Consider the following 15,895-nt stretch of genomic DNA (forward strand, 5'->3'; position numbering starts at 1 on the left):
AGAGGAGAAGGCGAGTGGTGAGTTGTTTGGACTTAAAGTGACAGCTCCTGAACACAGGGGGGCTGCCTGGAGGAGAAGCGTGGTGGGACGCTTGGTCTTGAGTGGCCGCACCAGAGCTCCGGGCGGTTGCCCAGAGGACCTGTGCTGCGGGTCACGTGGACTCAGAGCCACTCAGAGCGACCGCTCCTGAACACTTGGGGGGTTATCTAGAGAAGGAGGAGGAACGGGGAGGGTCACTTCGACTCGGAGTGATTGATTGCCCAGGGCTACGGGTGGTTCGTGGAGGTGGAGGCACGCAGTGAGTTTCTTGGACTCCTAGTGACCGCACCGGAATACTGGGCGGCTGTCTGGAGGAAGAGGCGTGTGGCGGGTCTCTGGGATTCAGAGCGATTGTACAGGGCCCCAGGTGGCTGCTCAGAGGAGGGGCCGCATAGCCAGGCGATTAGGTGCAGAGCAGGGTCCCAGGATCTAGGAGGCTTCTTGGTGGAAGAGCCGCACAGAGACAGGCTTAGGGCGGAGCGAAGGTTCCAGGCCTGTGGGCAGATTCTCTGAGGAAGGGCAGCCTAAGGAGAGTCATCTGTAAAGGGTGAGGCTCCCAGGCCCAGGAGGTAGGGCTGGGCCCCTGGGAACTTTGCAGAGGAAGGCAGCCCAGCCCAGGTGGTAGCTGTAAATTGAGGGGAACCTCTAGGAGGGAACTGACCAGCGAGACCTCCCCACCGGGTGAGTCTTCCCTGCTGGGTGAGGTTTCCCCACAAGGACGGTAAAACCAGAGACTCAGGCCCAAACAGGCCTTGCCTCAGCCCACAGCCTAGGTCCCCTTTGGATGTCCATTGGTCAACAAGTGGAGGCACCTCTGCCCACTAGCAGGGATTATACCCCACCTGAAGGCCACCACTCCTAGAGAGGCAGCTTCCTTGTGGAGCACCGCATTATCAACTTCCTCCAAGACTTCAGCCTACTGAAGGCTAAGGGGGGATATATATAGAAATCTTCAGGGACATTGTAAGTCAATAGAGGAAATCTGCAATATCTCAGCGGTCCTCTGATACCTGAACAATATGAGAAAACAAGGAAAGAAAATGCTGCAAACAAATCTAGATGTTACATCAATAAAACCCAGTGACAGCATGGCAGAAGAAATGACAGAAAAGGAGTTCAGAATGTACATAATTAAAATGATCAGAGAAGCAAACGATGAGATGAAAGAGCAAATGCACGCACTGAATGATGAGATGAAAGAGCAAATGCAAGCATTGATTGATCGCACCAATCGACAGTTAAAAGAGCAAATACAGGAAGCAAAAGAGCATTTCAATAAAGAGTTGGAGATATTGAAAAAAAACCAAACAGAAATCCTTGACATGAAGGAAACAATAAACCAAATTAAGAACTCCATAGAAAGCATATCCAATAGGACAGAACACCTGGAAGACAGAATCTCAGACATTGAAGACAAAATATCTAACCTTGAAAACAAAGTTGAACAAACAGAGAAGATGGTAAGAAATCATGAACAGAATCTACAAGAACTATGGGATATCATGAAAAGGCCAAATTTAAGAATTATTGGGATTGAGGAAGGCCTAGAGAAACAAGCCAAAGGAATGAACAACCTATTCAATGAAATAATATCAGAAAATTTCCCAAATCTGAAGAATGAAATGGAAAATCAAGTTCAAGAGGCTAATAGGACTCCAAATACACAAAATTACAACAGACCCACACCAAGGCACATTATAATGAAAATACCGAACATACAAAATAAAGACAGAATTTTAAAGGCTGTGAGAGAAAAGAACCAAATTACATTCAGGGGGAAACCAATACGGATATCAGCAGATTTTTCAATCCAGACCCTAAAAGCTAGAAGGGCCTGGAACAACATTTTTCAAGCTCTGAAAGAAAATGGATGCCAACCAAGAATCTTATACCCAGCAAAACTTACCTTCAAATTTGACGATGAAATAAAATCCTTCCATGATAAACAAAAGCTAAAAGAATTTACAAAAAGAAAGCCCGCATTACAGAACATTCTCAGCAAAATATTCCATGAGGAAGAGATGAAAAACAAAGAAGCAAATCAGCAAAGGGAGGAATTATCCTAAAGGAATTGTCAAATAAAGGAGGAAACAAGTTGTGTCAAACAAATAAATAAATAAAATTTAAAAAATGAACCAAATGACCGGGAAACCAAATCATATCTCTATAATAACCCTGAATGTTAATGGCCTGAATTCATCAATCAAAAGACATAGACTGGCAGATTGGATTAAAAAGAAAGATCCAACAATATGTTGCCTGCAAGAGACTCACCTCATAGAAAAAGATACCCATAGACTAAAGGTGAAAGGATGGGGAAAAACATACCATGCACATGGACTCAGCAAAAAAGCTGGAGTATCTATCCTCATTTCAGATAATGTGGACTTCAAGCCAAAGTTAGTCAGAAGGGATAAAGAAGGTCATTTCATACTGCTTAAGGGAAGCATAAATCAGCAAGATATAACAATCATAAACATCTATGCCCCAAACAGTGGCTCATCCATGTATGGCAAACAAATCCTTCTCAATTTCAGAAACCAAATAGACCATAACACAATAATACTAGGTGATTTTAACACGCCTCTCTCACCACTGGACAGATCTTCCAGACAAAAATTGAACAAAGAAACCATAGATCTCAATAACACAATCAATAATTTAGACTTAACGGACATTTATAGAATATACCATCCAACCAAGAGCGAATACACTTTCTTCTCAGCAGCACATGGATCCTTCTCTAAAATAGACCATATATTATGCCACAAAGCTAATGTTAGCAAATACAAGAAGATAGAGACACTACCATGTATTCTATCAGATCATAATGGATTGAAGTTAGAAATAAATGAAAGAGTAAAACACAGAAACTATTCCAACATCTGGAGATTAAACAATATGCTATTATATGATGAATGGATAACAGAAGATATTAGGAAGGAAATTAAAAAATTCTTAGAGGTAAATGAGAACAAAGAAACATCATATCAAAATCTCTGGGACACTATGAAAGCAGTACTTAGAGGGAAATTTATTTCATGGAGCGCATTTAATAAAAGAAGTAAAACTCAACAAATAAATGACCTAACACTACAGCTCAAAGCCCTAGAAAAAGAAGAACAGAACAGCACCAAAAGTAGTAGAAGACAGGAAATAGTTAAACTCAGAGCTGAAATCAATGAAATTGAAACAAAAGAAACAATACAAAAAATTGACAAAATAAATAGTTGGTTCTTCGAAAAAATAAACAAAATTGATAAACCTTTAGCCACACTAACAAAGAGAAGACGAGAGAAAACCCAAATCACTAAAATTCGGAATGAACAAGGAAATATCACAACAGACAGGATTGAAATACAAAACATAATTATAAGCTATTTTGAAAATCTATACTCCAACAAAATAGAAAATTTTGAAGGCATCAACAGGTTTCTAGAGACATATGAATTGCCTAAACTGAACGAGGAGGACATAAACTATTTAAATAGACCAATTTCAAGTACTGAAATTGAAGAAGTCATCAAAAGCCTACCAACAAAGAAAAGTTCGGGACCAGATGGGTTCTCAGCCGAGTTCTACAAAACCTTTAAAGAAGAGCTCATTCCAATACTTCTCAAAGTATTCCATAAAATAGAAGAGGAGGGAACCCTCCCAAACTCATTCTATGAAGCCAATATCACCCTGATACCTAAACCAGACAGAGACTCATCAAGGAAAGAAAATTTCAGACCAATATCCTTAATGAACATCGATGCAAAAATTCTCAACAAAATTTTAGCAAATCGCATACAAAAACATATTAAAAAGATAGTGCACCATGATCAAGTTGGTTTCATCCCAGGGATGCAAGGTTGGTTCAACATCAGGAAATCAATAAATGTCATTCACCACATTAATAGACTTAAAGTCAAGAATCACATGATTATTTCAATCGATGCAGAAAAAGCATTTGATAAAATACAGCACCCCTTCATGCTCAAAACACTAGAAAAAATAGGGATAGTGGGAACATTCCTTAACATTGTAAAGGCCATTTATGCTAAGCCCATGGCTAACATCATTCTAAATGGTGAAAAACTGAAAGCATTCCCCCTAAAAACTGGAACAAGGCAGGGATGCCCTCTTTCACCACTTCTATTCAACATCGTTCTTGAGACTCTGGCCAGAGCAATTAGACAAACCAAAGAAATTAAAGGGATACGAATTGGGAAAGAAGAACTCAAACTATCCCTGTTCGCTGATGACATGATTATATATTTAGAGGAACCTGGAAATTCCACCAGAAAACTCTTAGAACTCAGAAGTGAATTCAGTAAAGTAGCAGGTTACAAGATCAATGCCCATAAATCCAACGCATTTTTATACATAAGTGATGAATCTTCAGAGAGAGAAACTAGGAAAACTACCCCATTCACAATAGCCTCGAAAAAAATAAAATACTTGGGAATCAATCTCACAAAAGAGGTGAAAGACCTCTACAATGAGAACTATACAACACTAAAGAAAGAAATTAAAGAACACCTTAGAAGATGGAAAGATCTTCCATGTTCTTGGATAGGAAGAATTAATATTGTCAAAATGGCCATACTACCTAAAGTGCTATACAGATTCAATGCAATTCCAATTAAAATCCCAATGATGTACCTTACAGAAATAGAGCAAGCAATTATGAAATTCATCTGGAAGAATAAGAAACCCAGAATAGCTAAAGCAATACTTAGCAGGAATAGTGAAACAGGGGGTATTGCAATACCAGATCTTCAACTCTACTACAAAGCAATAGTAACAAAAACGGCATGGTATTGGTACCAAAATAGAAAGGTAGATCAATGGTATAGAATAGAGGACACGGACACAAACCCAAATAAATACAATTTTCTCATACTAGACAAAGGTGCCAAAAATATGCAATGGAGAAAAGATAGCCTCTTCAACAAATGGTGCTGGGAGAATTGGAAATCCATACGCAACAGAATGAAACTAAACCCATATCTCTCACCATGCACGAAACTAAACTCAAAATGGATTAAGGACCTCGGAATCAGACCAGAGACCCTGCAGATTATAGAAGAAAAAGTAGGTCCAAATCTTCACCTTGTTGGTCTAGGATCAGACTTCCTTAACAGGACTCCCATAGCACAAGAAATAAAAGCTAGAATCAACCACTGGGATAGATTCAAACTAAAAAGCTTTCTCTCAGCAAAGGAAACTATCAGCAATGCGAAGAAAGAGCCTACAGAGTGGGAGAATATCTTTGCCAATCATACTTCAGATAGAGCACTAATCTCCAGAATCTATAAAGAACTCAAAAAACTTTACTCCAAGAATTCAAATAATCCAGTCGACAAATGGGCTAAGGAAATGAATAGACACTTCACAGAAGAAGATCTACAAGCAATCAACAAACATATGGAAAAATGTTCAACATCTCTAGTAATAAGAGAAATGCAAATCAAAACCACCCTAAGATTCCATCTCACCCCAATTAGAATGGCGATTATCAAGAATACAAGCAACAACAGGTGTTGGCGAGGATGTGGGGAGAAAGGTACACTCATACATTGCTGGTGGGGCTGCAAATTAGTGCAGCCACTCTGGAAAGCAGTGTGGAGATTCCTTAGAAAACTTGGAATGGACACTCCATTTGACCCAGCTATCCCACTCCTTGGCCTATACCCAAAGGACTTAAAATCAGCATACTACAGAGACACAGCCACATCAATGTTCATAGCTGCTCAATTCACAATAGCCAGACTGTGGAACCAACCTAGATGCCCTTCAATTGATGAGTGGATAAAGAAACTGTGGTATATATATACAATGGAATATTACTCAGCCATAAAGAATGATAAAATTATGGCATTTGCAGGCAAATGGATGAAATTGGAGAATATCATGCTAAGTGAGATAAGCCAATCTCAAAAAGCCAAAGGACGAATGATATCACTAATAAGTGGAGGATGACACATAATGGGGGGGAGGGAAGGGTTAGTGTTAGGGTTAGAGTTAGGGTTAGGGAGGGGGGCAAGTATGGAGGAAGGAAGTACTGTATAGAGGGTAAAGAGGGGTGGGAGGGGTGGGGGGAAGGGAAAAAATAACAGAATGAATCAAACAACATTATGTAAATTTATGATTACACAAATGGTATGCCTTTACGCCATGTACAAACAGAGAAACAACATGTATCCCATTTGTTTACAATAAAAAATAAATAAATAAATAAATAAAAAGATCTCTAGCACATGCCTAAAAAAAAAAAAAAAAAAATTGAATGCTATCACTTAGTAATCTATATTTTGAGATGTTTCAGCTTTATTTCTAATTAATTTAGTCTCGCTTAAATTTGGCTATTGTCCCTAATCATTTTGAAGTTTCCCTACCCTGAACACGTGACTGTTTGATAATTACTTAAATTACATAAGGAGATTACTGTTTAAAGGAATCCTAGGTAAATCCTATTTCTGAATTCAATAAACCTGTAATACAAAAACAAAACAATCCTATCTAGAATCAAATGTAAAATCCATTTTTAAATTACTAATGACATATCAGAAGACAATTTCTCTTAGATAATACTAGAGATAATGTAGTTACTCAATGCTGTGTACAGAGAGCATTGAGCTTCAAAATGGTGTTTAAAAAAACTGTCATGAACATGCTCCTGTGTAAGCAAATACCATCTAACTACTTGGAGAATACTTGGCAGTGGTCCCTTCACTAAATGATTACTGATTCGTCTTCTGAATTTTTGCACACAGCTCACTGACTACCACAATATAATGGAAATGCGGTATAAAGAAAAGAAAGAAAATCCCCATCCTTGTCCAAGGTATTTGCAATTACTAGGAATGATTCAAAAAAAGAAAAAGAACTTATGGTTATCAAAGAAGAAAGGGAGATGAAGTATTGATCTTTTTTCTTGTTCATGTTGATGTTCCCACTGTTATTTATTTTATTGATTTCTGCCCTATGTTATTTTATTCTTTCATGCTTTTTAAAGTTTGCTCAGTTAAAGCAGAATTTGCTTGCAATGAAGGCTTGGGAAAGAGGAAAGTAGCTGAGCTAGATAAAACTTCTGGCCTCCAGAACAGCACTTTACCATCTGTTAGCGGAGAAGACAGCTGATACTTGTGCTAAGAAGTCAGATATCTTAGGGTCAGGCTGACTGGCTATGCTCTAATGTGCTTTGGCAGAAAGCCATCACAGCAGGAACCAAGGCTACCTGAGGTGATGTTGGGGCAGGAGATAGGATGTGCCAATCAATGTTCACACAGGGATCCTCCATGGTGTGTGGTACGCAGCACACACCAAGTACAGGGATCAGCTTGCATGCATTTCCACTAGTCACCATTAAACAGACATGTGTAATGCCTACTGCACTGACTTAGATACAAGGGACATAATAAGAAAAAAGACAGAGGGATTTTTTCTTTTGGTTTTTGTTTTTTGGAATGTTTGATTTACTCTACTTCTGGAGGTAAGACCCATGTCTACAGGAGACAGGATGCCTTGTTTGTCTGGGAAAGGCAAAACATGCATGTCCAAAGTGAACAGTGATAGAGCCATCTATAAGAAACTTACATTGCTGTTACTACATCACATGAAATCATATGTCACATGGCCTCTTTACAAATTTAGAGCGTATATCTGGGATTGTAAGCCTTAAAATGTAAACTACGTAATGTATATGAAATTCACCCACTTTCAGCTTATAGCTATCGCCCAGAACTTGCCCACGTGGCCATCTCCACTAACAAGGATGTCTAGGAAAGCAAATGCTTTAAACTGAGCACATTACCATCCCAACAAAACTGAGATTCAGTTATTAAAGAACTGGAGAATTTGTTTTTTTTTCCCTGCCACCACCCCAGCTTTAGGGAATTCTTAAGAAGAATAATTTTCTCCTAAAAAAATAATTTTGATGAAAAACCTACTTGTGTTTTCTTTTGTAAAATGCATATGAATACATGGAGCTATCTGCTTATGGAGAACTATCCTAAATACAGAGAGAGAGAGACCTAAATACTAATCTTATCATCAGAGCTCACAAGTCTGTTTTCTATCCCTTAGGTGTTTAGAGGCCTGGTGTTTATTATTACCTCGAAAAGTAATCATATTAATGTTAAGTCTCATGTCCCAAGATAACAGCATCCTTCTCATGACCCCGCAGCTTCTTATAATTTGGTCTGCAGCTTTACACCTAAGAGGTGTTTGAAAGCTCTGCACATGTTAGCATCCTTTGGTCCTCTAATTAGTATTTCCTATCTCAGCCTGCCCTTTGTTTAGACTTCTGATTCAAATGTTTAATTATGGAGATGACAGTGCTAGAAAACTAAAGGATAGTAGACCTAGCTCCCTTCCCCACCCTCTTTACTTGGCAACTACTCCTCCATTCCACTCATGGGATACACAGAAGCTGCCATCTTTTGAAAGGCCCTGATATATTGTCTGTGGTGGATATTTTTTTTTTTAACAACAGTGAGTCATTTGTTCAATCTGGATAGTTAGAAACCTCCTCCAGGATTTTAAAAATTTGAGGAAAGGAAATATGTGAGTTGGCCTATATGGGAGATGGAGCTATGGAGAATTTATGAGAGGTGGTGACTTACTTTACTGACCCATGGAGGACAAGAAATTCAGTGAGAGAAAACAAAGCTAACACACAAACATTAGAGGAAATAGAGACAGAAACCAAGTTCTGTGCATTCAGCACCCAATTCCAGCTGTGCCTCCTAAATGCCAGCTTCATTCTTACCATTCCTGCATTACCATGGTTTGGTTTCTAAACTTTGCTGATTTTGTTCACCATTGTTCATCTAAAATTGAACATAAAACCCAATAATTAGAATATGTCAGATTAGATAGACAGATAAATTGGCCTACATGTACATCTATTTCCCTATTTATCTTTCTATGAGTCATCTACCTATTTAGTGAATGTTGAATTACAGAAGTTGCCCCAGTAATTCCAATAAATTTCCTTTTAACCCAAGCTAGATTTCTACCAATTTCGACAAAGTTCTAACGTCCATGATAACCTAAAACAACTATTGCAACCATTCATTAGAAACTGTTTATTTTTCTAAAGTGAAGGAAAACAATGAGACTCTATATCAGTGTTCTAGAAAACTTTGGGAAGCATATGTCAAAATATGCAGTGAAGACCATTGGAAGCACATGAATGGCTGTCACTGAAACTGCCTCTCCCTTAACTCTTCCAGTCATGAAATCCATGCTCAGAATTTCACTAAGTGCCCAATTACTAGACAGAGCCCTCCTCCAGAAGCTCAGAAATCACAAGCTTGAGGACAAAAGTAAAACTACATTGACCCCTTCAAAACATGGCTCATTATCAGATCAAAAGTCCATATAATGCCAGGTTGTAAAGAACATGATCATTCACTAAGTGTAAGTATCTATTATATCCCAGGCACTGGGCCAACACCAGAAATGTATCAGTGAACAACAGTATATAAGTTCCTACCCTCATGGAGTTTACCTTCTAGTGGAATGACAGACAACAATAAACATGTAACTGTAGCTTTCAAAAGTGCTATGAAATAAACTCTCATAAAGAAAGCTGTACATTTTTGTCAGAGAGTAATATACTATATATATTACACAAAACCTCTCTGACATGGGGTCATTTAAGCTAAGACATGAAGGATAAGAAAGTGGGCCAAGGGGAAAGGACAGAGCTTTGAGGTGTTCTCTAGCCTTTGTGATAAGTGAGAGGTAAAGCTGGTACAGTGTGCCAAGGCCCAGTCTTGCAGGGATATCTAGATGGTAAATGTTTTATTTTTTCTACAATGGAATGCCACTGAAAGGTTTTAAGCAAGAAAGGACATTATGCAAAGATCACTTAGGCTTTCAGGTAGACAACAGATAATCAGGCAAAGGTGGGGTGATACCAAGAATGGAGTAGAGAGGAGTAGTTAGAGGTGTTCAGTTGTGCAGGTGACAGATGATCATGGCCTATACAAGGATATCTGAAGTGGGAAAAGAGAACTTAAAGGATGGATGAGAAATATATTATGGGTATAGAACTCAGAAGTCTCAACAATCCAAGAAAAAATCGATGTCATTGTAGAGTATCCATGCCAGCAATTCCCAAACCTTTGTAGCTAGTTAACACAATCATTTGGACTTGAAGGAGTCATGGCTTTTTGCCATTAATCCAGGTCAGCTTTATTTCCCCACTCCAGATGACCTGGGCTGCCTCCTCATGTGACCCAGTCAGCATGTGTTAAGAGTGTAGACTAATCTCAGAGCAGTAACACCACTTAGGAAAGATCTGGGTGTCCCAGATTCTGGCTTACTGACAAGCAAATTCAAGTTCCTATAACCAATCTAACCTCAAACAGCAGGAGCACTTGGGGAAAATGAGCTCTTATATTCAATTGACTTCTCAAAACTAAACTTCTTTTAGATACTTAACATTGTTAAGAAAGTTTCTAAAAGTGTGTGGTTTTGTCTTTTTGTAAAAGGAAAAATAGTAGGCATTCACGAATTTGGGATATTTGGGGCCCTTTCTGAGCTTCAGGATTATCTTAACAGTCACTAGACTTGGAAAACTGGTCTAAATGAGCAGACTCCCAACATCAGAAGCCAAAAGGGGGTGTCTTTAGTGCCTCTTACTCCCTAGGATCTCCAATTGTCCTCCCCAGAATGAACCACCACAAATAAATATCTACACTACATAAAAACAATGTAGTTGTGATCACTGAAGGAAAAAGAGCCACCTCAAATAAGCATACAGGTCTAAGTAAATGAGTTCCCTAATCCCCTCTATTGTTACCCCAAAAGATCCTCTTTTATGGAAATTCCAGAATGATCACTAGCTGCAGGAAGGATCTAATACCAGTACAAATTCTTTCCCATATATACTAGTGTAAGCTAAAATTCTAGTTTTGCTTCTGCTTTCTGCCAAGATGAAGTAATAGGGACCAGAAAAACACTCCTACCTGAAACAACCAAAAATGGGACAAAGTATGCAAAAATAGCTTTCAAAAGAAATCAAGCAACAAAAGACAATGAACCCTGAGAGGCAGGAAATAATCCCAATAAGACCTAATGTTTGTCCCAATTTACTGAAAAAGTTTCCCAGACCATAGTTGGGGGAGGGGACAGATAGAGATATTGATTGTGGTGATAGTTTCATGAATTTATATGACAAAACAGGTAAATTTTTAAATCTGTATTATTATGTTTTCAAACTGTGTAGTTAGTAAAAAACTAGGCACAAAATCTTACAGGACCAGCAAGGATATTGACTAGGGAAGACAAAAGAAAGACTGTATAGGGAAGGGGGAAAGAGCACAGGATGGAGGAAACAAATGCTAACGAACTTGACCATTGACCTGTGTTCAGAGCTGGAGCCAGCAGGGGCATTCACAGGAAATGCATGGTGGTGATTTTAGTTGCCACCATAAATAGGAAGCATTACTGGCATTTAGTGGACAAGAACCAGAGAAGCTTAATTCCCACAATGTGTGCAACCACTTCACACGACCATGAATTGTGCACCACAAAATGCCAATAACACCCCGTTGGGAAATCTTAGTTTAAAGAGTTCAGTTACACCAGCTGTTGTCCCTTCCCTAATGCCACCATTATAAAGGGGCCCTAATGTGCATTTTGAGGTTTGCAATGCTTAACGATACTTATGAGTCAATTCTGTCATAGCCAATAAGCTTTTTCTGATGTTTTACCTTCTATATAATCAGAACCTCTAAAGCCTTGAGAAGGCTGACAGAAACACAGAGAATGTTTCCATAGCTAACTCTTTAAATGCCTTTAGGAAAATTATAGTTACTGTAGCCAACTCTCCACCAATTGTCTTGTCCAAAATAGTTACTTGTAATATCCAAAGATTAATTTTTTTTTTTTTTTTTTTTTTTTTTTTTTTGGTCAGGGAGCACTGCTGGGGATCAAACGCAGGGTCTTACACATGCTAGACAAGCATTTTACCACTGAGCTACACCCCCAGTCCCAAAATAACAATTTTTTTTTTTTTTTTTTTTTTTTTTTTTTTTTGAGATGGGGTCTTACTATGTTGTTGCCGGGCTGGTTTTGAACTCCTGGACTCAAATGATCCTCCTGCTTCAGCCTCCTAAGTAGCTAAGACTATAAGCATATACTACTGTGCTTGGCTTCCAGACCCAAAATAAAGCATTTGAGGTTAAAATTCTATAAAGCAAAATGATCCGTTGTGTTCCCAGTAAGGGCAAAAAAACTGCAAGCCATTTTTTTTGTGCATGAGAAAGGAAGTTATTATAACTTAGGATTAGAAGAGAATATAAAAGTTCTCTTTTTCAGTGACAGACAGTAAAAATGAAAGTTTAGTAAGAAAAGGCAGCCTTTCCTAGCAACCCCAGCATGCGACATGGTCACCACAGACTGCCCAGGCAGAACTTCACTTTTCCTGTACAGCATTCTGCAGTGCTTTCCTAACATGGATCTCTCTCCTTGCCATGACCTTTCAGGACCCCAACTTACATTAATTTTCTCCATGTCTACAAACCCCATGACAGATAGCCCTCAGAATCCTATGCTCCCCTCTTCTTTCTAATGTCTAGATTCATAATTATATAATAGTATTGCTCTTGAAGTTGTGCAACTTGGGGATTTCCTTACCCCCAGACTTCTCTCTCTCATTACAAACTAAAATTTCAACTCCAGATGAACTTCTCCAGCAGAGGACACCCTCTAGGATCTCAAGCTTATCCTGTCTAGACCTAGTCCTTGGACCTAATCACCCTGCATTTTTTTTTTTTTTTTTTTTTTGTGCTGGGAATTGAACCCAGGACCTTGTGCACATGAGGCAAACACTCTACCAATGGAGCTATATCTCCAGCCCCATCCTTATTTCTTTGCAAGGCAACACCACTCAGTCACCCCAGCTGGAACCCATGTGGGTTCTCTCTCCATTTCTGGCATTTTCAACCAACTGCAGTCTTGTGAATTCTGCCTTTGAAATGTTTCTTCCTTCCATCCTTTTTTCTTTATTCTTGCTATCTCAACCCCTGTTCTGGTTCTCTTTACTTCCCACCAATCTTTGATTTTTCCTCTCTTCAATTCATTTTAAGCACAATCGTCAGATCATTTTTCTGTAATAATGGTTTCTATCATATCCTTTAAATAATTTTCTCAAATTCTATGAAATGAAATGTAAAATAATCAGGCCTTTTAAGAACCTCCAAAACATGGGCCCAATTTCACTTCCCAGTTCTATATTTAAGTCATGCTAGACTGCTTACTGTTCCTAATACATTTTCCATTTTTACCTGCCTCTTTGTTTCCAGTATTCCCACCGTTTGCAATATTCCCATCTCCATGTGCACTGCCCCTTTACTAACTGTCATCTGACATTCTGACTTCTCCCCAAAGTGAATATAATCTTTATCCTCTTCAAATCTCTTTGATACTGCTCCAACTAGTTAGTTTAGGACCCTTAGCATGTTTATGTTTGTTATCTTTAGGCAAATGTTACATGCTGGTCAGGATCAATTTCTGAAGGATAGGCATTATACTTTACTCATCTATGTATCCATCGTAGATCCTAACATTGTGTCCTGCATGGAACCAGAGTTCAATAAATGTTTTTAAATTCAGTTTTATCAATTATTTTTTTGTGGACATCTATATATTCCATGGAAATGGGAAAAAAATATTTTTTTGGATTTGAATTCAGGGGAAAGTTCTCTTAAAATACCTTCTTCATTATTACATGTATGAGATAAATAGAACTCAGTTTGAGGTCATTAGAGAAAAAGCAAAAAGAAAAATAAATTGCAACTTTTGGCTAGCAAGTTAAAAACATACTCTAAACAACAGTCTCACCTGAGAGAGGATTCATTCAGACTTCTACATTTTTGGCTTCTCCAAAATATAAGGCCATTATTCTCTTCCTTGACTTAAAAAATAAATAAAAAGGCATTTAGTTATTAATTAAATACTTTGATTGAAATCACAATGAAAACCCAGCTACATGTCCTGATTTTGTGACTGTTCATAAATCCTCATCAAAACTTGCAAGTCCAAGATTATAGTTGGGCAACCTGATAGAACAAAAAACCTTCAGCTCTGATATTAAAATGTGCTCAAATTCAGACCTTTCCAATAATTGCCTGTGTGAACTTTACAAGTTACTTTATTATTCTAACCTCAGTATCTTTAATTTGTAAAATTAGGGCACATCCTGAATAGTACTCTTGTATCTCAGGAAATAATACCAAGAATGGAAAAATGGTATGACGTCAAATTAAAAATCTTCTGTATAGCAAAGAAAACAACAGTATGAAGAGACAGCTTCATGTTGAATTAGGATTAGCTCAGTAGAACTAGCCACATTTCAAGTACTCAGTGACCACAGGTAGCAGTATTATACATAATCAGGCTAGATAAAACATTTCTAGGATATACCTGAAACAAGTATTTAATAACACAACCTATGCGAAACCTTTAGCAACTAATCCAGCTCACTACTTTAATTCTGTTCCCATCAGTATTGTTCATTTAAAGTTTGCTATAGTTTGGATCTGGAATGTCTCCCAAAGGCCCCTGTGTTAAAGACTGGGTCCCCAGCTCATGGCACTGTTGGGAGGTGGTGGAACCTTTAAAATGTGGGGGCTAATAGTAGGAAGTTAGGTATCAAGCACATGCCCTTGAAGGGAATATTGGAACCCCAGCCTCTTCCTTCCTCTTTACCACCATTAAGTAAGCAGTTTGTTTCATATGTGCTCCCCTCCATGATATGCTGTTTTGTCACAGGCCCAAAAGCAACAGGGTCAAATGACCATGATTAAAACCTCCAAAACTGGGCTGGGGAGATAGCTCAGTCGGTAGAGTGCTTGCCTTGCAAGCACAAGGCCCTGGGTTCAATCCCCAGTACCGCAAAAAAAAAAAAAAAAAAAAAAAAAAAAAGAATGAAAAACCTCCAAAACTGTGAACCAAAATAAACCTTTCCTCTTGTTAAGTTGATTTATATCAGGCATTTGTTACAGTAAAAACTGGTTAACAGAGTTTAAAAGCTATCTCTTTCATATAAATGTAAAAAGTACAACTCAAAAGTGCTAACCATAGCCCATTTAAGAACACATGTATACTAAAAAGGAAAAACTCCCTTTTCTCTGTATTTCTGAAAAAGTTGAACCTAATTGGGAATCCTGCGAAATGTGGTAATTTAATAAGTATTGTTACTACAAATGACTTGCAATTCTGAGCTTCCTTTGTTCAGATGATAGAGTTGACTGGTGTGTGGACACTTTTGCCATATGACAAAAATATTCCCTAGGCTTTCACCCAAGAGGCTTAGAGCCAGTCTTAATAATCTTTATTTAAATACTCAGTAGTTAATGCTTGGTGCTTCTCTAGGCATGACATCATCATTACTAACATTAAGGATTTTAGTAATGACAATTAAATAGATTTGATCCTGTGTCTTGCTTCAGGATCACATATTATAAAATGTCTAGGGGTGAACCATGGGATCCTATGCATACAGCAATATCTAAACCAAGGAACCAACAGTTTGGAGGAAAACAAAATATAGCATAAATACTGGCATGACGGGAAAGGTGTGTTTTTCTTCTTCTAATATGTGCTATGGCTCCATGTGATCATGATAGTTTTGTGTGTCAAAAGCTCCTACACAAGAGTCAGATGGTGCTTTGGGTTATGAAAGTAAAGAACAGGTAGTAAAAGGTGTGATTCTATGAATAGCTATACGCATGTACACAAGATAATCTCTTCTTTAACATCATTTCAAGGTTTCTAGGAAGTTAAATTTCATAAAACCTCTACATATTCCACTTCATTCTTTTGATGTATATTTTGATGTTCCTATATATGT

The 15,895-nt window shown here is 38.2% G+C and overlaps 1 protein-coding gene across 2 annotated transcripts in view; it reads right to left on the minus strand.

Moving 5' to 3' along the window:
* LOC306660935 (uncharacterized protein C12orf56) overlaps positions 1-15,895 on the minus strand; it is a 91,955-nt gene that overhangs the window by 46,634 nt on the left and 29,426 nt on the right. For both annotated transcript variants that reach the window (XM_079139682.1, XM_079139681.1), the window contains exon 3: positions 13,885-13,957. In XM_079139682.1, the coding sequence (XP_078995808.1) occupies positions 13,885-13,957 (73 nt within the window). The remainder of the gene's footprint in view (positions 1-13,884; positions 13,958-15,895) is intronic.

The sequence above is a fragment of the Sciurus vulgaris genome (genome assembly GCF_902686455.1).
Source record: "Sciurus vulgaris genome assembly, chromosome: 5".
Classification (NCBI taxonomy): Eukaryota; Metazoa; Chordata; class Mammalia; order Rodentia; family Sciuridae; genus Sciurus; species Sciurus vulgaris.